The 23009-nt window shown below is 28.9% G+C and overlaps 1 protein-coding gene across 6 annotated transcripts in view; it reads left to right on the plus strand.

Moving 5' to 3' along the window:
- Nucleotides 1–23009, plus strand: part of LOC130669503 (uncharacterized) — a 192910-nt gene that overhangs the window by 101923 nt on the left and 67978 nt on the right. For all 6 annotated transcript variants that reach the window (XM_057472448.1, XM_057472447.1, XM_057472449.1 and 3 more), the window contains 2 exons: nucleotides 17496–17613; nucleotides 21994–22107. In XM_057472448.1, coding sequence (XP_057328431.1) covers nucleotides 22038–22107 — 70 coding nt within the window. In that variant the 5' untranslated portion in view covers nucleotides 17496–17613; nucleotides 21994–22037. The remainder of the gene's footprint in view (nucleotides 1–17495; nucleotides 17614–21993; nucleotides 22108–23009) is intronic.

Below are 23009 nucleotides of genomic sequence, written 5' to 3' on the forward strand. Positions count from 1 at the left end.
TGAGGCTCGGGGTCAAAGTTATAGTTTTTGGATTTCTCAATTTCTCAATGTTATGCTTTTGATTATCTTATATTTTTTTTTACATTTCTTTTGATGCTGTGACATTCTCCTCACAGTTTTTTAGTTCTCTATCCGAAGTTTAAAAAAAAAAATTCATGTACGATGATTCGCTTTTGGTTCTCTTTCGTTCTCAAAACAACAAAGTCAAAAAATTATTTAAAAACTAAAAATCGGCGCCATAAATCGGACAGTATAAGAATAATAGATTGAAATTTTATAAAATATAGGAATTTTCATGTCCAAGTCACCCCAACATAACAGTACATATATGTACTGTTATGCCCTGAAAAAAAGATTTATTTGAGCCAAAGATATCGTTTATTTGGATATGGCTAAATAAATATTTAATTTTTAGAAAGATATAATATATTTGAGTAGTTTAATTGCGTAAAATAAGTGATTTATTTGTGGTAAAGAAATGATCCAATTGCTACAAATAAATGAGGGCTTCAAATATATGTATAGTATCGCCAAATTTTGGGTTATTTGTCACAAATTTAATATCTTTACCACATATATATCAATTACTGACCACAAATAAATTATATATTTCCGTCAAATTATAAAATTATTTGAATCAACTGTCATATTTTGTTGTACCAAATATATTTATTTGTCATTAAGAAATATTTAAAAAAAAGCCACAAATAAATTGATTTATTTGGGACAAATATTTCTTTTTTTCAGTGTATTCAGACTAAAAGATCTTAAGTCTCGTGTTGATGATATACCCATTAAGTACTTAAATTTAAGTTAGGCGTCAAACATTACGGGGAAAATCCCACTGTCTAATGGTCTCCCAGTACATTGTTTAGTGGTATACCTGCATTATTTTCAAAAGAATCATGGTAGCCCTAGACAGGCGCCATCATTATGATCGTTAAATAACGACTGCTTCATTATGTATCTTGAGAGTGTGAAAATACTAAGTAAACTGAATTAAGTCGAGTTCGGAGAATAATTATACGAGGAAATATTTATCATTTATTATTTTTAAAATATAATCAGTCCTTTTATTTATTTATAAATCTCAATATTTATTTATTCTGATTGTTTATTAATAATTTTATCACATGATTGATGTTTATTACAATTTTAAGTTAATAAAATAAAAATAACATTGTTTTTTAAACTTAAATCTAATGTCAAGTATATAATTAAATCACAAAAATAAATTATCGAAGTTGTGCGCAAAAAGTATCTATTTGATCGTTCGAGGTGAACCACATACATATTTTCCTTTTACATTTTTCTTAATCCCCACAACAAAGACTCAGTATCCCTCTCTCTCTAATCTACATCTTTCTTTTTCTAATAAATACAAACATATAAGTTATAACTATATTTATGTTGTACATGTATATTAGGGTTTTTTATATTTAGGCGATATTTTTTTAACTTCCCGCTACGAAAATCGACGATTTTCGAAAAATTGGGAAGTTATTGTTTTCACCCCGATTTTCGAAAGTCGAGTTTTCATCAGATGTCGACGTTTTGAGGTCCTAGGAAGCTATTCTGACTATTTTCAGAATGATGTCCGAGTGTATGTATGTATGTATGTATGTATGTATGTATGTATGTATGTATGTATGTATGTATGTATGTATGTATGTATGTATGTATGTATGTATGTATGTATGTATGTATGTATGTATGTATGTATGTATGTATGTATGTATGTGTGTGTGTGTGTGTGTGTGTGTGTGCGTGTGTGTGTGTGTGTGTGTGTGTGTGTGTGTGTGTGTGTGTGTGTGTGCGTGTGTGTGTGTGTGTGTGTGTGTGTGTGTGTGTGTGTGTGTGTGTGTGTGTGTGTGTGTGTGTGTGTGCGTGTGTGTGTGTGTGTGTGTGTGTGTGTGTGTGTGTGTGTGTGTGTGTGTGTGTGTGTGTGTGTGTGTGTTGTATATTGCAGGAATGTATCCCTAAAATATGAAAGTCATTCTGTTAAATTTATCTCCGCATATTATAGAGGAAACTGAACTAAGATGGATCACATCAGGATTTTATTAGTTTATAAAGAAACCGTCCATCAAATTTTATTACATTTGATTAAGAAAAAAAAAGTTTTCCGTAGTTTATTCGATAGGTTTCAAGTAAAAAAAAATTTCGGATTAGAATGGATCACCTCAAAAAAGTTATCAAGTATCATATTATTGTTTTACTTAATATAAAATCGACCAGAATAAAAATAAATGAAGGTTATTTATACTTGAATCATGGAATAGTGCAATTGGCACCACGACATTGCACAATAATGTTCAGTGAAAAAGGATAATGATTTAGGTGAGTGAGTACGAGAGAAAGTAGAAAAAATTCAGTGTGCTCTAGACACGAGATACCAGCTCGTCCCTTTTCTAATCCCTGTCAATACATCAGAATTACCAGTAGAATACTCAGTCGTTTGTGATAGTAGCCTTGTGTTGGAATCCGATCCATTCGTTGAAAGCAACCTACTATTTTTTACAAACTTTTTTCTCCATTCCCACTGAAGCTCGAGCTTAACTCTCAAGCTTAACTCCATACACAACTCTCTATATTTTTTTTTCTTTTATCTTTTCGTTACTATCATAGTACTTGTATATTTAATATTGTGAATTACAGAAATTGGCTCACTTCACATGCTTACACTCTATTATTTTTGATGATTCGTAATCTACTTACAACGCCATAATAAAAGCTGCATTGACATAGTATTGTTCGAAAGACGTCATTGCTTTTCTATTTATATATTAGGGTGATCCAAAAAATAACAATTTTTTTTTTTTCTCGGAAACAGGTTCAAAAGTTTCATTTAAATAAAAAAAGACGCCTGTGAAAATTAGAGCTCTTAATATTGACATTAAGAGGTTCCTCATCGTAGTTTTATATTTTCCATAAGAATAACATGGAAAAAATTTTTTTTACGTCTTCTGATTTTTCTAAGTAGCTAACGATACATCATAGGAATAATTGGCAGGCATATTTTTGAAGGGAATTGAATGCTCTACAAAAAAAGATTCTTATCATTTTTTGAGGAATCTATTTGTTCAAAAGTTATTTGAGGTTGAAGTCGAATTCATATTAAATTTTGAGATTTTCTTACTTTTCCGGCGAAACTATCAGAACTATTACAAAATATTATTGAACCTTTTTTGTAGACAATTTTATTCCCTAGAAGTTATTTCTAATAAAGTTGTTTCGAATTCCGCATTGTTTTCTAGTTATTTTTATTTTAATGTCAAGCTCTTAAAATCGATCAGAGGACTATTTTTTTTATGAGCATGACATTAAAATAAAAATAACTAGAAAACAATCCGAAATTCGAAAAAACTTTATTAGAAATAACTTCTAGGGAATAAAATTGTCTACAAAAAAGGTTCAATAATATTTTGTAATAGGTCTGACAGTTTCACCGGAAAAGTAAGATAATCTCAAAATTTAATATGAATTCGACTTCAACCTCAAATAACTTTTGAACAAATAGATTACTCAAAAAATGATAAAAATCTTTTTTTGTAGAGCATTCAATTTCCTACAAAAATGTGCCTGCCAATTATTCCTATGACGCATCGTTAGCTACTTATAAAAATCAGAAGACGTAAAAAAAAATTTTTCCATGTTGTTCTTATGGAAAATAGAAAAGTGCGATGAGGAACCTCTTAATGTTAATATTTAGGAGCTCTTATTTTCACAGGCGTCTTTTTTTATCTAAGTGAAACTTTTGAACCTGTTTCCAAGAAAAAAAAAATTTGTTATTTTTTGGATCACCTTATTATATATATATTTTCCGTTACTTTTTTTTTGTATTCTTTTATCTTTTTATTTTTTATACTTACGTAGTCTTTCTTATCCTTACCATAGTGCGATATCATTCCAAGCCAGTCGCTTTGTCTTCTTAAGAAAACGAGAAAGCGGATATGAAAGCAGCTCAAATGTGATTTTCTACGAATTTTATCGGATTCCACAATCGTGACTTTTCTTTATAAGGAAAAAAAATTGGCTTTACTTTATAAAGCTTTTCAGAAGAGTTCAATTGCCTCATTGTTCAAGTACTTTTATCATTTTACTGTCAATAAAAATTTTCTTAATTTAACATTACTTCTTTTTTATTACTCAAACCACTGGATAAGAAAAGTACTTTAAATATATATCTTTAATTAAGTTAAATGCGTCTTCCGTCTATTTAAAAATCTATCGATTTTATTTTTTTATAATACTATTTACGTTGATAATTAATTACATTGAAAGTAATTACATTATTGTAGTTATTTCTAATTCATTAATTATTCTCAAGATGCTGCAGAGAAATTATTTTTAACTTTTTTTATTTTTATACGATACTCTAGAAGAATAAAAAAAATATAAAAGGATAATATATTTTCTATCCAAGATAAAAGTAGTCAATATTTTAAAGTATTGAAATTCAACTCGTTTTATTGCCAATGCTATTATTTTAAATAAAAAGTAACGATAAGTAATTTATTTAAAATTTTATATATTTTTATTTTTATGGCATAACACTTTTATTTTACAGTAATGCATTTTAATTTATAGTTATTGTTCAAAATTCTTTAGTATGTAGTTAAAATAAAAATAAATCCCAAAATATATTGTAGCCCATAATTCTAATTTCAATGGGCCACTCAGAATTTGATATACGTAGAGCACACGAAAAAATTTTTCTTTGAAAGACTATAACTTAAAGTTATCATTTTGAACAAATTGACAAAGTACTTGTCATGTAAAGAATTTTTATACCCTTTAAAGCCATGCTTTAAAAAACTTAGAATTTAGGGCTTATATTTTAACAGAATTTTTTTTTTATTTTATAACCCCACAATGAAAGTCGACGACTTTCGAAAAATTCGGGAAGTTATTGTTTTTACCCCGGTTTTTTTTTTTTTTTTTTTTTCATATAAAAAAACCCATTTTTAGTGTATAGAAGTGAAAAAAAAACAAGCGATTTTTTCCAACACACTCGAATATAGGTGAGACAGTGGTAAAATGTGACACCATTTTTTTTCGATAAAAAAAAAAATGTTTTTACTTTAAAAATGCCTCATTACTATTTTTGAAAAAGGATGCGCCAAACTCTCTAAACATAAATTAGTGAAAATAAGTGAATATTCACTAATTCCAAGTGCAAATCGAACCACTAATTTCAAAAAGTGGTTCGGTTGGCACTCAGAATTAGTGAATATTCACTTATTTCACTTATCCATGTATAGAGAGAAAGTTGATTAGCCCAGACAGTGTAGGTAATTCAAGATTTTTAATAAAAAAAAATTTTTTTTTAGTGCTTGCTACCTAAAGTAATTTATTGAAATCTTATAAAAGCTTACTCTGTGGAAAATTGGGCTACTATTTAAATTTTGTGTTTTTTTTTTTCCTTTTTCAATCATGGTCCATTTTGTCTCAAAGATTACAAACTGAATATAAAAAGAGCGACTTTTTAAAATTTTAATCAAGTGCTATATGGTAGAGGTACCGTTTTCGGTCACTTTAGGGCTAGTTTTGGACACTTGAAAAATTAAAATAAAATAATTTGTAAAAGACCCAATAACATAATCAATTTTTTAAATATGTTTAAAGATACTTCTCTCTCACTATTAAAATGAGAATATTATTTTACACTTTTTCATTAATTAAAATAAAGGATTAAATGTTCAAAAGTGGAGCAGTGGTCACAAATGGTACCTCTACCCTACTTGCAGATTTAAAATTGTCAATCTCAAAAAACCAAATTTTCTGCAAAATGCGACACAATTTACCACGACATACACGAGTCTCTAATAAAATTACTCATAAAAAGAAGTCAGAAAGTATCAAAAATTGATGATGATTGATAAATTGTAAACGAACAAAATAGAGTTATAAAAATTGATTAGTCATAAAACCTGACAAAGCAAATGTGAGAATATTGATTTTTCGTTTCTCTTAGTAATTCTAGTCCGACGACCGCGAGTAGGCTGACCTCTCTTATATGCTATGTTTAGCTGAATGGATAGCCAAGTAAATCCCAGAGCTTTCTGTTTGCCTGGAAACCGGAAGAGATGAACTTTCTAGCAAATATGTTAAGTCAGAGTTTACTTTTGTTCTCATCTTCTTTATTTTCTCCCTTATTTCTTATTTTTATTCTTTGCAATTCATCACTCCCTTCACGACTTTCTTTATGTACATACTCTTTCAGGTTTTTTAATAAAAATGTCTTACTTCGGAATTAAATCACTCAATATCAATACAATGTTGAATGTCAATTGAATTTAAAATTAAATTTACTCTGAATTTAATTTAGATAGACATTATAAAAAAATATTTCCTCATTTACCTGATAAAATAAGTGTTTAAATAAATTGAAAAATATAATTAATCAAAGAGATAATAGTAGAATAATAGTAACAAAAATATATATCATATACTATTGAACTCATCGCATACAAGTCTTATTCATCCATCTTCACATGTTATCACCCCTTATATTCCTCAAGCATGTCAACGACAGAGCTTTTTATTAAGGAGTAAAATATCTTTTATGACAAAATAAGGAAGTGTGAAATGATGATGATGGGAGTATTCGAAATCCCATACTTTTTGTTATCCTCCATAAGCCTCTCTCTAAAACAACTTTAACCTTATTCACTATTCTATTTTATTCTCTATCTCAGCTCTTTATTTCACGGTTGCTTTTGATATATCTTCTCTATTTCTTCAGTGTACTCAACTCATCATAAAGAACATGTCATACAGTATACGTTTATATTTCCAAGGTAATGTCTATGTCATTTTATTTCGTGTTTTTTTATTTATTTTATATTTTTTTTTCTATTATTTCATGTAAAGTATGTATTCTTATGTACATATATTTATACGCATGTGTGTGGATGTACATGTATGTTGACTTACATCAAAGCTTAAAAGAGTTGACTACATGTTGAGATGAGTAGTAGTATGTTAGTTTACTATGACGTTATGAGAATACCACTAGCACCGTTATTGCATACTTGTCATGACATTCTTCTTTTTTAAAGAGAACAAAAAATTGTTTTTCCTCTATATTATTTTATTGTATAGTAAAAGTCTTTTCGTTTATATACTAAAAGAAATTATTATAATAATTATATTTTCTCGTTTGCATACTTAATGGGATAATTAAATTTTACTAATGAATCTAGAAACTAGAAGTTATTGTATATAATTTATAAGTTAAAGAATCATAGAACACATTTATGTGTTAGTATGTATTTATGCACATATATGTATGAATAAATTCATTTCGACTGCATGTGGAAGATAGGCTCACAATCAGTCTTATAATTACAAGTCTCCAAGTATGGCTCTCGAGAGACGCTATTTTGAATCCACGAAGCTTAAGTAATAACCACTTACACCAATTCCCACAACACTTTATGTTAAATTGTCATTTTAATAACGTACTGCTACATATAAATTTATGAGAATTTGACCAAGATTATTTTTTTTAATTTGTTAATGTTTTATTATTCGTTTTGAATACTTGAATTGTTTTTCATTATCTCTTGACATTCTATAGAAAATAATAAGTAAACTAATACTCTGAATTTGAGCAAAACTTTGAATTCTACACTGTAAAATAAGCGGCGTTGAAATTGATATTTAATTAATAATTAAGTAAGCATTAAAATTATCATAAATTGTACATTTACACGTTTTTTTATTATACATTTATACACTTACACATTTAGATTCGGTATAATTTTCACACCAAAATTTTTACACCGAGGCATTTACACTACACCGGGTTCACAAATTTTTTACAGTGTAATAATATTTTCTGCCCTCCGGCCGGAAAGTGGCAACTTTCGGGCCGCTGCCCTAAACGAAGTTGCAACTTTCCGGCCGGAGGGTAGAAAAATAGTTTACACACCTTGGCCAGTAAAAAAGAAAGCCTCAGACCACATGTTTGTCAGCCTCGGCCAACAATTACATGTGCTCTGAGACTTTTCTTATTTTACTGGCCTAGTTATGTAATATACTATTTGTTAAAATTACGAAATTATCGTTTTTTGAGATAGGAAAAAAATTTATTACACTGTATAAAGTTTGCAGAGTGAACGCGGATTAAATCTGGAGTGAATGCGGAGCGGGTGACTGTTCATTTATTTAATCCCCTCGAAGTGAAATTTACTCCAAAAGGGAGTTTATTTTAATATTATAACATTGAAACTCCGAATCGGAGTGAATGCGGATTTAAATAAAATCCAGATCACTCCAAAATCACTTCACTGATAGAAAAATTGCACGTTTACTCCGTATGCGTAGTGATTTTTTTTACAAACTCTGAAACTACGAGTGATGGAGAGAATTTGGATTTAAATGAAATCCGTAATCACCACGAATTTACTCGCGATTTTTCACAGTCTACTTATAAAATAAGCGATGTCACTTTTATCAAACTAAACAAATTGCACTAATTTTTAGTCACTTATGAAATTAAATGTTTAACTCTAATGCTTTTCATGATTAATGACTGATTTAAAGATCATAAATTAATCATGGATAATTTTATTTTATTTTTTTCGTTGATTTAGTTTCCAAAGAGACTTGAATCATAAAAATTTTTCGATCGTAAAGCACACTGATGGTTCGCATCATGACTCATGCAAAATCTGTTTCCCATATTTTACGTCATAACATTAACATTTAATTGTGGTCAAATATTCTTTGAATTTCTCCATAAATTAGTAAATCTGTCGTATCATTAAATTTTGAAACAAAAAAATTTTTTCTTGTATTTTAAATAAAATTCCACTTCTATTATTTAAAAAATAAAACTATTTTTTTTTTAATACTGCTTCCAATATTATGTTAACACCGTTTCCGGGGTTAAATTTATGACTGATAGCCTTAATACGGGGATAAGCTGGACTTATATCGTTTTTTTTATAGTATAGAGTTAAAAAAAAAAATTACTCTGCGTAATCAAATAGCCCCTTAGAGAAATACATGATATTTTATTTCGTGAGAGTTAATGTGTAAATACATATATATTTGTTTAGTTTGAAATATAAACATCAATTCTATAATGAAAAACAAATATCAGTCATAAGAGAGGAAAAATTTTAGTGTGCAGTAAATATGCTGAAAAAATATTTGTTTCAGTCAATTAATATTTGTTTGAACCAAACAGATGATATATTTTAATGATTTAGTTATATAAAAAAAAATGATTTATTTATAATAAATAAATAAAAATTGGTATTGTCAATATATAACTTACGGATTTCTACACATTTCTGTCCAGCTGTTTTTCTTCGTTAAAAGCTTCAAGCGTAAAATAAAGAGTAGAGATCAATGCACTACACTGTAATCTAGCAATCTCAGTTGTATATTTTATTCTTTTCAAATATTGTCGCTTGTTTATATTGGAACATAAAAGAAGGAAAGCGGAGCTTTTCTAATGTTTAAACGATAATACTTCGAAAAAATCACATATAAGAAAAAAGTAATCTTATAATAATGGGTTAATATATTATATATAATGGGTTGATACATTCATAAAACACTTTACTGAAATTTATTAAATTCATATTTTAGATTAGCCGACTGGTGCTAACTTTACTTTGAAGATTTACGGTAATACTACTATCAATTGTAATTACAACAATTTTAAATATAATAATAACAATAATAAGTGAACCCATAACTAGACGTGAATTTTTTTACTGTTGCTTGATTTATAAGGCAATTAAAATGCGTCAGATGCCTCTTTTCCATAGTCAATTATTCATAGTTGAATGTAGACTCCGGAGAGGCGATGATAGACAAGACTTATTAGTACTCCCTAATTGTCATAGTGTTAAATATGATAAGTCGGTCATTGTTATCGCAATGAGGGCGTGAAATAAACTACCAATAGACTGTACAAATGAATGTATTTTTAAGGAATTTCGGAGATCATGCCTTAATTATTATCTGTCAAATTTAAAAGAGTGATTGATTGATAAATTATAATGAATGATATTTTTGTGATGATGATAGTGCATTATTACTGTAAACGTAGATTACATTTGCATTTACTTTTTATATTTGTTTTTATATATGATTATATATTTATACTATATACTTTTTGTATTAAATAATTTGTATCCGTGATGGCCGCAAAGAGCCTAGACTCCATGGCTAAATAACAAGAAATAAATAAAGTATTAGTAACACACACTGGAAAAAATTCTGAGTCCGCGGCGTGGTGTCAATGATTTAATGTGAAAATTTTCGACGCACGATGTTCAATTTTTGGTCGTGTCAATTAGAACGATTACACCAACAACGGCGTAAATATTACTTCGATAGACACACAATGAAGAACAAAATAATAGAAATAAGTTCTCATTTGGGCGAAATAGTTATAAAAACTTCTTACAAATTTCTTCTCCAAGTTTCAATTTTTAATTAATATCATCCCATTCAAAAAAAAAAAATAATCGGCCCATTACTGGGTAGTAAATGGCTGCCAATTTTCAAGCATCGGCCGAAGATCGGCTAGATATCGGATAATAACGGTATGCCAATCATCGGCCAAAGCTTGGTATCATCAGCCAAAGGTTAATTTATCTCAATTATTCATCACATCGTGTTAAAAGTACATCGCTTGATGGTTCATACCTAAAAAATTTCACACCGTCAACTCACACCGAGGACATCGTGCGAAATTCTCAGGGACCATTTTCACAACAAAAATTTTTTACAGTGCATATTATTTGACAATTATCGGAAATGCTTATATTTTATTTATGAATTAAAAACAAAACAGATTAACTAAACATCTTCGATACATGAAATTAATTAAAACGTTATAACTTAAGTTGTGTTTCATTACCACAAATAAATATATTGATAATTTTAATGAAGCGATTACCCATTAATTTGAAAAAAATTTTTTTTTCAAATGTATCCATAAAATCATCGATAAACATTAAAAACAAAAAACTGTCCAATTTGTATTTTTAAATAATTTAATTACATTAATTTTATTTGTTAAACGGAAACGTCTAATGTATCTGAAAATCGGAACGTTTTTTGCGGAACGAAAATAATAAAACAAAATGAAAAGTAAAAAATCCACTGGATCTCGATTTCTGAAATATTTCACTCAAGTCAGCCGAAAATTGCAGCCACCCTCAATCACCCCTAAAGTCATCTTTTAGCAGTCAAATTACATAAATTTTATTTTCGTTGCGCGAAAAACGTTCCGATCTTCAGGTACATAACATCTAACAACTTTTCATAAATTCGATGGTTGAAGCGAGACTTTTTTTACATGAACAAAGTTCAGACTTGACGGATTAATTATAAAAAAAAATACACATATATATAATTTGAAGGTTCTAGTGATGAAATTTACTTCTTTTTTTTTACAGAAGTTTTAAAATAAAAAATAAATTCAAACCTTTTAGTTTATATATGAGACAGATTTTCATCCAAAAGCCATTCAGTATTGAGTTTTATAACTCATCGTAAAATCCAACGTAAAAATGGAAACTGAAAATTGCTTATGGCTATATATGTATAAATATATATATTTATATTTATATATATCAGAATAAAACTAAATAAAATTTTTAATAAAAATAATATTTTAAAAATAAAAAATAAATTATATGGATACATATTGAATGATTATAAATAATTGACGCAATAGCATTGAAAATGTTTATACGCAGATATAAATTGTAAATGGAACTAACGAGATTTCCGGTTGTGTTGGTGTGCCAAGATATGAGCGCAATTACTCAGGTTAGAATGGGTATGGTTGGAAGCGCACGAAGGGTTGATAGAGAGGGATGGAAAATGAGAAGAGAGATATAAATGTGTCACTGTGAATAGATGATTCGTTGCGCTTGCAAGAGCTAACCCGCGAATGATGAATCCTATGTTGTGTCCTCTGTGACCCAATGCAGTTAAAGCGCTACGGTGGTTTGAATAAAAGGATAGCTTTGGCTGCACCATTGCCACAGCAGTACTAGTAGCACATGCACTATATAACTTCCGTCGATTACTACAGCTACTATTGGAGTACAGAGGACATAAACGATAGCACTGGAAAATTTCCGTACAAGTTGACACGATGAATTTCTCTCTTGTCTTTCGCCCCACACTACATTCTGCAAACCCGCGCATGGTCAATTCTAATTTAGTTAACGAGATCACATAATTAGATTGAGTCTTCAACTTGGTCAAATGTACTTGTCAGATACTAATTCAATTATAGTTCAAATCCGAATACAAAATTTTAATTTCGAGAAAAAATAAATATTTTTTAGTTAAAGAATAATATTTATTCTTTTGTTATTTAATTTCAGTAATTAATGATTTCGCTAAAAATAGTATAATGTTTCTGAAGCTTGTTAATTATTTTCAATAAAAATAATATTTAATTAAATTGAAATTTAATCTATTAATTAAATTTATGACATTGCAGGTGAATATATACTTCGATGAATGCATATTTTAGTTTATTATATGAGATATGATGTAAATTATTTCATAATTAAATTTATGTTGGAATAATTATTATACTCGTGTTAATAACAGAGAGAAAGTTTTTAGTTTATTACCAATTATCATTGAAATATGAAATTTAAAAAAATAAATTATCAATTTCCTGCTATAAAAACTAAAAATTTGAAAAAAATGAAAATTATAAATTTTATTTCGATTTTCAGAACTCGAGTTTCTAGCAAATGTCACTCAGTGTTTAACGGCCTAAATGATTATTTTTGATTTTGATCTGATAAGTTTTTGTGATTTTCAAGTCATTCAAAAAATAAAAAACTTAAATTTTTCATGTTTTTTCAAAATTAAATTATAAATCGGTTGATAAATTTAAGATAAATCGTGCCACAAAAATTAAATTTTGTTAAAAACTTCGTGCTAATAAAATTACAAATTAACTTTTTTTGTATTTTTTCAAAAATTACTATTGGTCTGATAGATCTCAAAATTCAATCAGATATAGTTCATAATAAACTTTCTTGATGACAACAATAAAATAATAGTATATTGAAGAATTTAGTTGGAAGTGTTTTTGGCACCGAGTGTTGCCAGCACACGAGTGTCGAAAGCCCTTCCTGCCCAATACGTTACAATAGTTTTCGCACTGAATGGTAAGAAAGAATGTCATATATATATATATATATATATATATATATATATATATATATATATTAGGGTAGGTTGAAAAAAAACTTTTTTTTTGTTTTTCTTAGCATGGGGGTAGAATTTGTAACTTATAAAAAAAAAAAAAATTTTCAAGAAAAAAAAAAATTTTTTATTCAACATTTTGAGGTGGCCCACTCGTTTTTAAAATAAATAATTGATTAAACGGGGTAGTTCCAACGAAAAAAATTTTTTTTGTCCAAAATCGTGGAAAATATCTAATAATTGTCGAATGTGATTTTTTTTTTACTTCACTTTCATTTTAATTCAAAAGAAAATGCTTTTCATTTTTTGATTTTTTACTTAAATTACAAAAATAATAGGAAAAAATTTTTTTCAACTTCTGACTTTCAATTAGCTTTCAAGGGGACACCCCACAGATTCTAGAACACCGTGTAGTTTTTTTCGTTGGGACTACCCCGTTTGATCAATTATTTATTTTAAAAACGAGTGGGCCACCTCAAAATGTTGAGCAAAAATTTTTTTTTTTTCTTAAAAACTTTTTTTTTTTATAAGGTACAGATTCTACCCCCATGCTGAGAAAAACAAAAAAAAAGTTTTTTTTCAACCCACCCTAATATATATATTGGTAAAAAACAACACTACATTAAATTTAACCCTTTAATTAACCTAAAATAATAATTTAAAAAATAATAATAATAGTAACAATTGAATATAATTTAATTGATTTTTATGATAATTTAAAATTATTATTATTGTTTTCAACAGATAGGATACTCAGCAAAAATAACTACACGGAAAGAAAATTATGGCAGCGGTTCCCATAATTTTGTGAAATTTTTTCCTATACCATCATAGGAATTACGACCATAAATTATGGGAGCGGTTCCTATAATTATAGGAATGTTTCCCATAATTATAGGAATAGTTCCTATAATTATGGGAATGATACCCATAACACTATAGGAATGATTCCTATAATTATAGGAATGGTTCCTATAATTTATAGGAATACTTTCTATAATATTATAGGAACCATTCCCATAATATTATGGGAATGGTTCCTATAATAGTATGGGAACTATTCCCATAATATTTTGGGAATGATTCCCATAATGCAATTGGAATGGTTCCTATACCATTATGGGAATCATTCCCATAATATTATGGGAATAGTTCCCATACTATTATAGGAACCATTCCTATAATATTATGGGAATGGTTCCCATATTATCATGGAAAAATTATTATTAAAAAAGTGTGGTAATCACTCTACAATACACAGAAATATCATCAAACATAAAAACAAAAATTCAAACATTGAAAAAAAAAATCGTATTTGGCAAAAAAACATTAAAATTTTTAACAAGAATTTTTTGTCAGCACAAAACATTCAAGAAAATTCAAATTTTGGGAAATTTCTACACTATTGTGCAAAAAAAAAATTTAACTATATTATAGGGATGGTTCCCATAACATTATGGGAATAGTTCCCATAGTATTATGGGAATCATTCCCATAATGGTATGGGAACCATTCCCACAATGGTATGGGAACCATTCCCATAATGGTATGGGAACTATTCTCATACTATTATGGGAATGGTTCCCATAATATATGGGAACCATCCCTATAGTAGTATAGGTACTATTCCCATACCATTATGGGAACCATTCCCATAATGCATAGCAAAACTTCCCATAATTTTCTTTCCGTGTAGAATTTTTAGTCAGGTTTATATAGTGAATTGTAGATTGTAATTAAATACAGTAAGATGATTTTTCATAGTCTGGGACTTTCCGTTGTCCCAACTAAAGAAGGCTATTCATTGGGTTTTCTGAAGGATCGTATAGTGACATAGTGACTAATACACAATATATATATAAAGTATAGATTTGCCATATTTTTCACGAACAGTGTGGACATTCTTCGCGATATTTATTCTTTATATTTTCGTTTTTAACCAATCAAAGACGTACTTTCTTACCGCGAGTTGCAAAAAATTATTTTCAAGTCCAAAGATTTAGGATTTCTCTGTACACGGAGAAAAAATTCCTGTGAAATTTTGAGTTTTTACATCGTAAGTTTTCCTATTGATCATTGTAACTGTGGACTCTCCCGTTAAAATCATAATTTTTACGATGTAACATGGCAAATTTCATTGAAAAAGTTATTTTACGCACAAATAACACGAATTTTTAAGCTCTTTAGTATAATTACGATGTTTAGATCGCAGAATTTTACAATTAAATGTAATAGAAAACTTAAATAAAAGTATGAAATAATAATTGCTCGGACGGGCATGGGCTCCGAAGACGAACCCCTTCAATACTAATTTTTTTTTTTTTTTAGATAATATTAATATTTAAGATTTTAATTTTTGAGCAAAATCTAATTAATGTTAATTCATAATAAAATTATAACTGAACTACATTTCAACCGAATTTCATTACAATTAAATTTATATACAATTGTTTGAGATGAAACAACCTGGCTATATTATAATTCATTCAATAATGACTCAGAATTGGGTTTTATTAATTAAAATGGACAAAATTACATTTAATTATTCAATTTAATTAATTAATACAAAACACTTCGTCTAAATTTATTTGTATGTATATTTATTACTTTAAAAAAAAAAAAAAAAAAACATTTATATGAAACTTTATTCTAATCCAGTTATTTCAAACATTTGCCAAAAAAAAGAAAAAACAGAAGCGTGAAATGTAAAGCTCGAGAGTTCCATTTCCGTATTTACCACTTCACGCTTCATAGAATGCACACACAACCCACAAAATGTTAGCGCTTCCAAAGTCGACTGCATATCTACACGTCAATGCATTATGCATTTGACACATGTGCAGTGCACATGCCGTTAGTTAGAACGCACCAACGTGTAGTGGCACACGTACAGTAAATATATACGTGTACCAAGTGTACAAAGTGTAACTGAGAAATAGAGACAGGGAATACGGGCACTTTTGTACGCATGGACGATTCATGTTGGTCCGATGAACGTGCTACGAATTTTGAATACTAAAGGTACCAGAAATCCGCTACTATTACTACTGAATCTTCAATGGCAATAATTCGTTAGTCCTTTTGACACTATAAATCAGTACTTGCACTTTGTAATCCTATAATTATAGTGTGCAATAAATCTTATAAACATCGTATAGTTATGCTCATTATTTATCTACACTCTGAAAATTAAATAATAGAAACTACTATCTAGTTATGGTAAAATTTCTACTATCAATCCAATAGTAGTGAATATTATCTAGATGATTGTATAAATCATCTAGATTGTAATATTCACCATATTTATAATAATTGTTACAATCCTGTTTGTTAACTAGAGTTGATTATTATTATTATTTTAAATAGTTATATTTATAATCCAGATAGTAACAGGTACCATCAGAAATTATAATAGTTACCATCTAAGGTAATAAGAATTTAAACATTTTTTCATAGCATTCAATAATATTAATTACCATCCTTGATAGTAAATATTACCATCCTGATAGTAACTGTTACGAAATTTATTGCAGAATTTATCATCCAATAATTCCTTATTCTATTAAAAAAAATTATAACACTAACTATTTTTGCATTGAAAAACGTTCCAATCATTCTAGATCATTCCACATCAAATTCATCCTTTGAAGACGTAGTTGACGTACAAAAACGGAAAAAAGACTTACGTAATCATAAATCGTAGATACAACCTTTCAAAGCGTAATATAAAAAAATTGAACCCTGTCGAAAACACTTCATGTCAAAAAAAAACATGTCTAGTAGCCAGGAAACCACAAATAAGAATTCTCAGCGTCTTTAAAAAAAAAATTTTGGGGCCTTGCAACAGAAAACTCTATTGACGGCTACTTTCTCGGGCTCCTTTGGGTCTCACAGACCAACTAGTTCGTATTTCTAATTATATAAATACTTCTATGCATATATTTCCGTTATAATGGGGGGGGGAGTGTCTATCATTTGTAAAGCAATATTGATAGGTTGATTGCAGAAAATGTGGCATAGAGTGACGAAGAAGCGGAAGTGGAGGGGGTCTAAAAACGTAAAGTTTTGCGTGACGTATTTTATGAACGGTCCCAAATATTTCCCATAATACATTGTAATTGCACTATAAATTCCTCTCCGTAGAGCCTTGTAAAATTTTTGTCATTTTTCATGGCTGGATCACGAAATAAAATTTCAATCTACAAAAAGCTTAGGATAATGTAGGATTTTGGTTGTAATTAAAAATTGTTAAATTTATTTTTTATTTTTTTTAATTTCAGAAAAAAAGAGGTTAAAGCAACGTACAATGTGAAAAAATATTTGTCCGGCAAGAACAAGGCCCGGAAACACGAGAAGATTAGACGAAAATCACGAACACGTGGCAAGACGTGAAGCGGGGTAAGTTTTTCAGTAGTAGAGATCAATGTTCAAGCATTCCCAAGTGTTAGAACCGCATTACGAATCAGCTGGACTTGTTAGTGTATTGAGCGAATCATCAGATTGGATTGGGATCGAATGCAATTCCAACTTGTCCTAAAGTCTCTCAACCTATAGACAAGTCTGAAACAACAAAATCCCCAAGAGATAGCAAGTGATTACGATTTAATACCACAAAAAAATAAGAGAAAAAAAACTTCGTTAATTGAACCGCTATCACAATTTTTTTTTTATATTTATCTTCGTATATATATATATTTTCTGACCTCTATCAATTTAGTTGAAATAAATGGGTAATTGATAGACGTCAGTCTAAACCTACAAAAATAACTAAATCTCATTTCATCGTCTATTTTCGTAAAACGCACAAAACTAAATCCGAGGTAATCTAATGAAAAAACTTTTGACACGCATGTTGGGAGATGGAATACAAAAAAAAAGTATAAGAAAAAAAATTCTATCTTAATCTTTAAGTTATTTATTTTCCTGCTGAAGATATCAGATTTTTTTTTTGTACAGTTTACATGGGAATGCGTCTTGAGAATGCTCACGAAAGATAAAACGACTTTAGTTGTTTCTTGAAAAAGGTAGCTTCGAAAAATAAAAACTACAAAATTATAAAAAAAATAAATAAAAAAACACTTGTAAAACCAAGGAAGTTCGAGTTCTTAAAAGTTTAAACATCGATCGTGGGAGTAAAGTGTCTAGTGAACTTTTTGACAAAGATTTTGTCTCTTTATTTTATTTGTGTTACACTTACATCTTTAATATATATCTTACAGTAACTTTGTGACGATAAATTTAATTAGAGAAGTAATAAATAGAACGTGATATTAAGACTAAAAATAATTACGTAAAATGATTCATAAAACAAGAAATTCAATCTTTAGTTGAATGAAAAAATAAAAAATAGTAATAATAATAATACTAGAAATAGTTCGAAAAAAATTTAAATGTTTTAAAGTATTTTAGAAAATATTGCCGACAGAAAATTTTCCATATAAAATATAGTCGTAGAATTGCTGAATTTAAATGTTAAATTTTGAAATGTGAATATGAAATAAAAAACGCCCATTGCCGTTTTTAGAACCAGAAAACTTTTCTGTGGAAAAAAAAAATATATAAATCAGAATAAATTAGATTTTTTTTTCACACAAAGTGGATTCAGCGGTTTAAGTAATATTACAGGACAAATAAATCGTGAGTAAAGATGTTGAAAGAAAGTAATAAAAAAAAAAATATGTCAGTCACATCGATAAACTTCATAACTTTTTTCGTATTTTTTTTATCTTTCCTTTTTTTGTGACATTGATGCTACTAATAAAAGTAAAGAAACCCAAGGTGGTCGCGTGTAAATGCTTCTAAGAGCTTTTTCAAAGTATCGTTTTCAGTCGTACAATTTCTTTCTGCTTCGTTTCAAATGGCGCATTTCAAGGTAAACCATCGAGTCACGGAAATTGCTTCGCATTTGTCCGATTTTGTGTTTGAATTAACTCAACTGAGAAACGGAAAACTAGTATAGCTATAGTGCTGAATGTCTGTGTACCTGTATATATATATACAAACCTACTACTCTCACACATTTTCAAGAAATTTATTCGCCCTCTGTGCTTTTATCTACCTACATCTATTTCATTGCTTCTCAACGCAATGCCGCGTAATATTATGGTGTGTATATACACCGAGAATTTAATTAAAATCCACTCAACCATGAGTGCCAAGAATTGGTCGGCTTGTCTGTTGTAAAATATTCTACAATAGTGGTACTACTTTCTTTTTTTTTTTTTTTTTTTTTTTATTACTTAATTACATTCCAGTGCATCGTCGATAGTATTAATAAATTAATCGAAAATATTCACTAAATAGGACAAAAAAAAATCTTTCCCATTACAAGATAATTTTTTTTTTCCATGAAAATATTTGGAAAATTATTTATAAAATAGAAATACTTAGTAACTGTTTGATTTTTGAAAATACAAACGTACTGTTTCTTTTTTTTTTTCAATTCTATTCAAAATAATTAAACGGAATTGCCATCCATTGTTATAAAAAAAATTATTTTTTTTAGGCAATTAAAATGGCTCACTTTCCAAAAAGGAAAAAAAAACATTTTTTTTTTTAATTTACGAAAATTAGTTTAATTAAATTTTCAATGTGACTTATTTTGCCTACTTCCCACACAAAAAAAAGATCAATAATTTACATTAAATATGTTTTTCCATGCAAGTAAAATTCGATAAAAATTATATAAACATGAAGTATCAGTATCAAGGAGAAAAGTATCACATTAAAATATTTATTGAAATCAGGATCAAAGGATTAAATGTTTTTACTGTGAATTTTGACTTTTTTAAAAAATAATAAATAAAAAAAAAGGTTTGTCACTAATCCTTTGAATTTTTATTAATACGCGGTGAAAGCCTGTCGGTTTCAATGATAAAATAAACATTAAATTCTATTAGCATTTACTAAAAATATAATAATTTACTAAAAATAAAAATGAAAAAGTTTCATTTTTTTATAAAATTATGAATTGAAATTTTTTTTTTTATAATACCAGCATCGAAACTTGAATTTTTAGTGCCCGTCAAAACAAGCTAATTTCAAGCTGATGCTGCAAACAACTGCTACCGAATTCGGAATTCAAAAATACCTTCATACAGCGGGCAGAAACATGCGTGTTTCTTCCCTTGGGAAGAAACACAATTGTTTCTGCCCGGTGTCAGTCATATTTAATGATCATTTGCAGCCTTATTACTCTCATTTGTTTACTTGTCACTTCAGTTTACTCATTTCATTTTTTAAGTGAGAGTGTAAATCACATATCGATACTGCCATTCTAATATGCCTTATCCCACATTTGAGAAATTTTTCAGAAGACGATAAAACGTTTCACGGTCGGCAAAACAAAATTATTTGTAATATGTTTACATTGGTATAACCTACAAATTTATATTCATGTTTTTCATAGATTACAGGCATTTGTAGTGAATAAATAATTTTGAATTGTATGCTGTAAGAAGAGTAAAAAATTATGCATAATTACCTTCTTATTAATGTCGTTAATTGCTTGCTTAAAATTAACTTAAAATTGAAATGTTAAGCGTGACTGAACCTATACGAATGTGGGATACGATATATTAGAATGGCGCGAAAGTCTGCGTGTAGGATACGACATATTAGAATATTCATTTAAAAATACTAAATAAACAATTTGACCTCTAAAATTTTTACATCAGCTGCATATTGTTACAATGATTCCATTTTTCGAAAAAAGTGAACATGTGAAATTTTGTGGGATACGCCGTATTAGAATGGCAGTATCGATATTTCTCATTCTCTAACAGTTCTCCGCATCATCGGCTTGAAATTAACTTGTTTTTTACTGACTGCTGACACTGAATCTTAAAGTTCCGATGCAGGTAATCATGAAAAATATAGTGTGTGACTCAGGATAAAACACGATTTCAGACTGCGGGTGATGTCAGCCCTCACCCTAGTCTGAAATCGTCTTATTTCATCCCTCGTCACACAATATACTAATAAAATTATTTATATTTGAATTGACTTAACTAGACATCGTCACCGACAAAAATAACAGAAGAAATGAAATAAATTAACAAATATTAATACCAGTTTTATACTTCCTGAAACGGACCATCAACTCTTGTTGAATTGATTTATCATAAGTCCACTTGAAAAATAAAACTAGACGAGTTTTCAAATAAAAAGACGATGGCAATTTAAAAAGGAACTTTTAACTGTATCAAAGATGACTACAAGTAGAGAGTGAAATAAAATAAACGAAATAAAACTACACGGTGTTAGAATAAAATAGGACAGTAAAAATAATAAAACATTACTATGACAAATATTTTTCACCTCTTACACAAAGTCGATGATTTTTCACACAAGTTTTGATGCTTTTGCAAGTACGACAATAAAGTGAAAATAATTTATTGGGTGGGCGTGAAAAGTTTACGAGACTTCCTTATACTCCTACTTCTTCTTCTTCTTCTTCTTCTTCTTCTTCTTCTATATTTTATTTTTTTTTTATTTTTCTTATCCTCACTCACTCTACCATGCACGTTTTTTAAAGTATCGAGAAGTAGGTCGCTACGGAAGGCAGGCAGTAACTTGAAACTATCTTTCTCCTTAGGGCAAATAACGCGTGGACGATGTAAACTCTGACCTGTTAACCTTTTGTAAGAAATATTACATAACTCATATTTATTATCCTACAGGAAGATTTTATTTTTATTTTTAACAATACATAAGTACATTTTTTGCTTACATATTCTCATTGGTCATTTGTTAATCTACGTTGGACACTTGGAACAGCTTTTAGCCTGCTCTGTGTTAAAACATTTCCCGACAGCAACACAATGTTGGAGGCACCTCCTGGCAGTCGGGAAGATCTCGTTGAGGCAGCAAGGACACCATGCACACCTACAGGTAATCATTATTAATTATTATTTATTACACAACACAAACATAATCTCATAAAAACAGATTGAATCTGTAAAAAAAAGCTATGCTTCGTATGATATTTTTCTAACTTGTCAAAATAATTTTAACTCTTCAGCATTCGTGTATTGGTAATCGTCTATATTCAGGCTAAACACATTTTTCAATGTTTCAAGTGTTTACACCTTAAGAATCTATAATTAAACTTTTTCCACGTGTTCTGCTACACGGCGGGTTAAATTTTCTGTGTGCGTTTATGCCTCTAACACTAGATATCTATCCGGACCTTGCACTGAAAGAAATAATCGTTAGCAGCTAGCGATTAAAAATCGTTAACTGCAAGCAATTATTTCGTTAGCAGTTAGCGATTTTTTCGCTAGCAGCTAGCGTTTTTTTTGTTAGCAGGCAGCGATTAAAAATAGCTAGCCGGAAGCGATTTTTTCGCTAGCTGCTAGCACGGTGTACTTTTGAGTCGGTGTGAGAGCGAAGAAATTGTTAGCAGCTAGCGAAAAAATCGCTTCCGGCAAGTTATTTTTAATCGCTGCCTGCTAACGAAAAAAACGCTAGCGGCTAGTGAAAAAGTCGCTTCCAGCAAGCGATTTTTAATCGCTAGCTGTTAGCGAAAAAATTGCTAACTGCTAACGAAATAATCGCTTGCAGCTAACGATTTTAAATCGCTAGCTGCTACAGCAAATAATCACTAGCAGCTAGTGATTATTTTTTTCAGTGTGTAATTGAATGTACAAAATTGATAAAAATAACATAAAATCATGCAAATTTTCCAAAATAAAGTTACAATCAATATAATTAATTTTATATAATACCGTAAGATGGGTGGTGGCGATAGAAAGGTCTAACTAAGAGCTACAAAGATTTTTTGAACTCTTGTA

The sequence above is a fragment of the Microplitis mediator genome, chromosome 6 (genome assembly GCF_029852145.1).
Source record: "Microplitis mediator isolate UGA2020A chromosome 6, iyMicMedi2.1, whole genome shotgun sequence".
In the NCBI taxonomy this organism is placed as follows: Eukaryota; Metazoa; Arthropoda; class Insecta; order Hymenoptera; family Braconidae; genus Microplitis; species Microplitis mediator.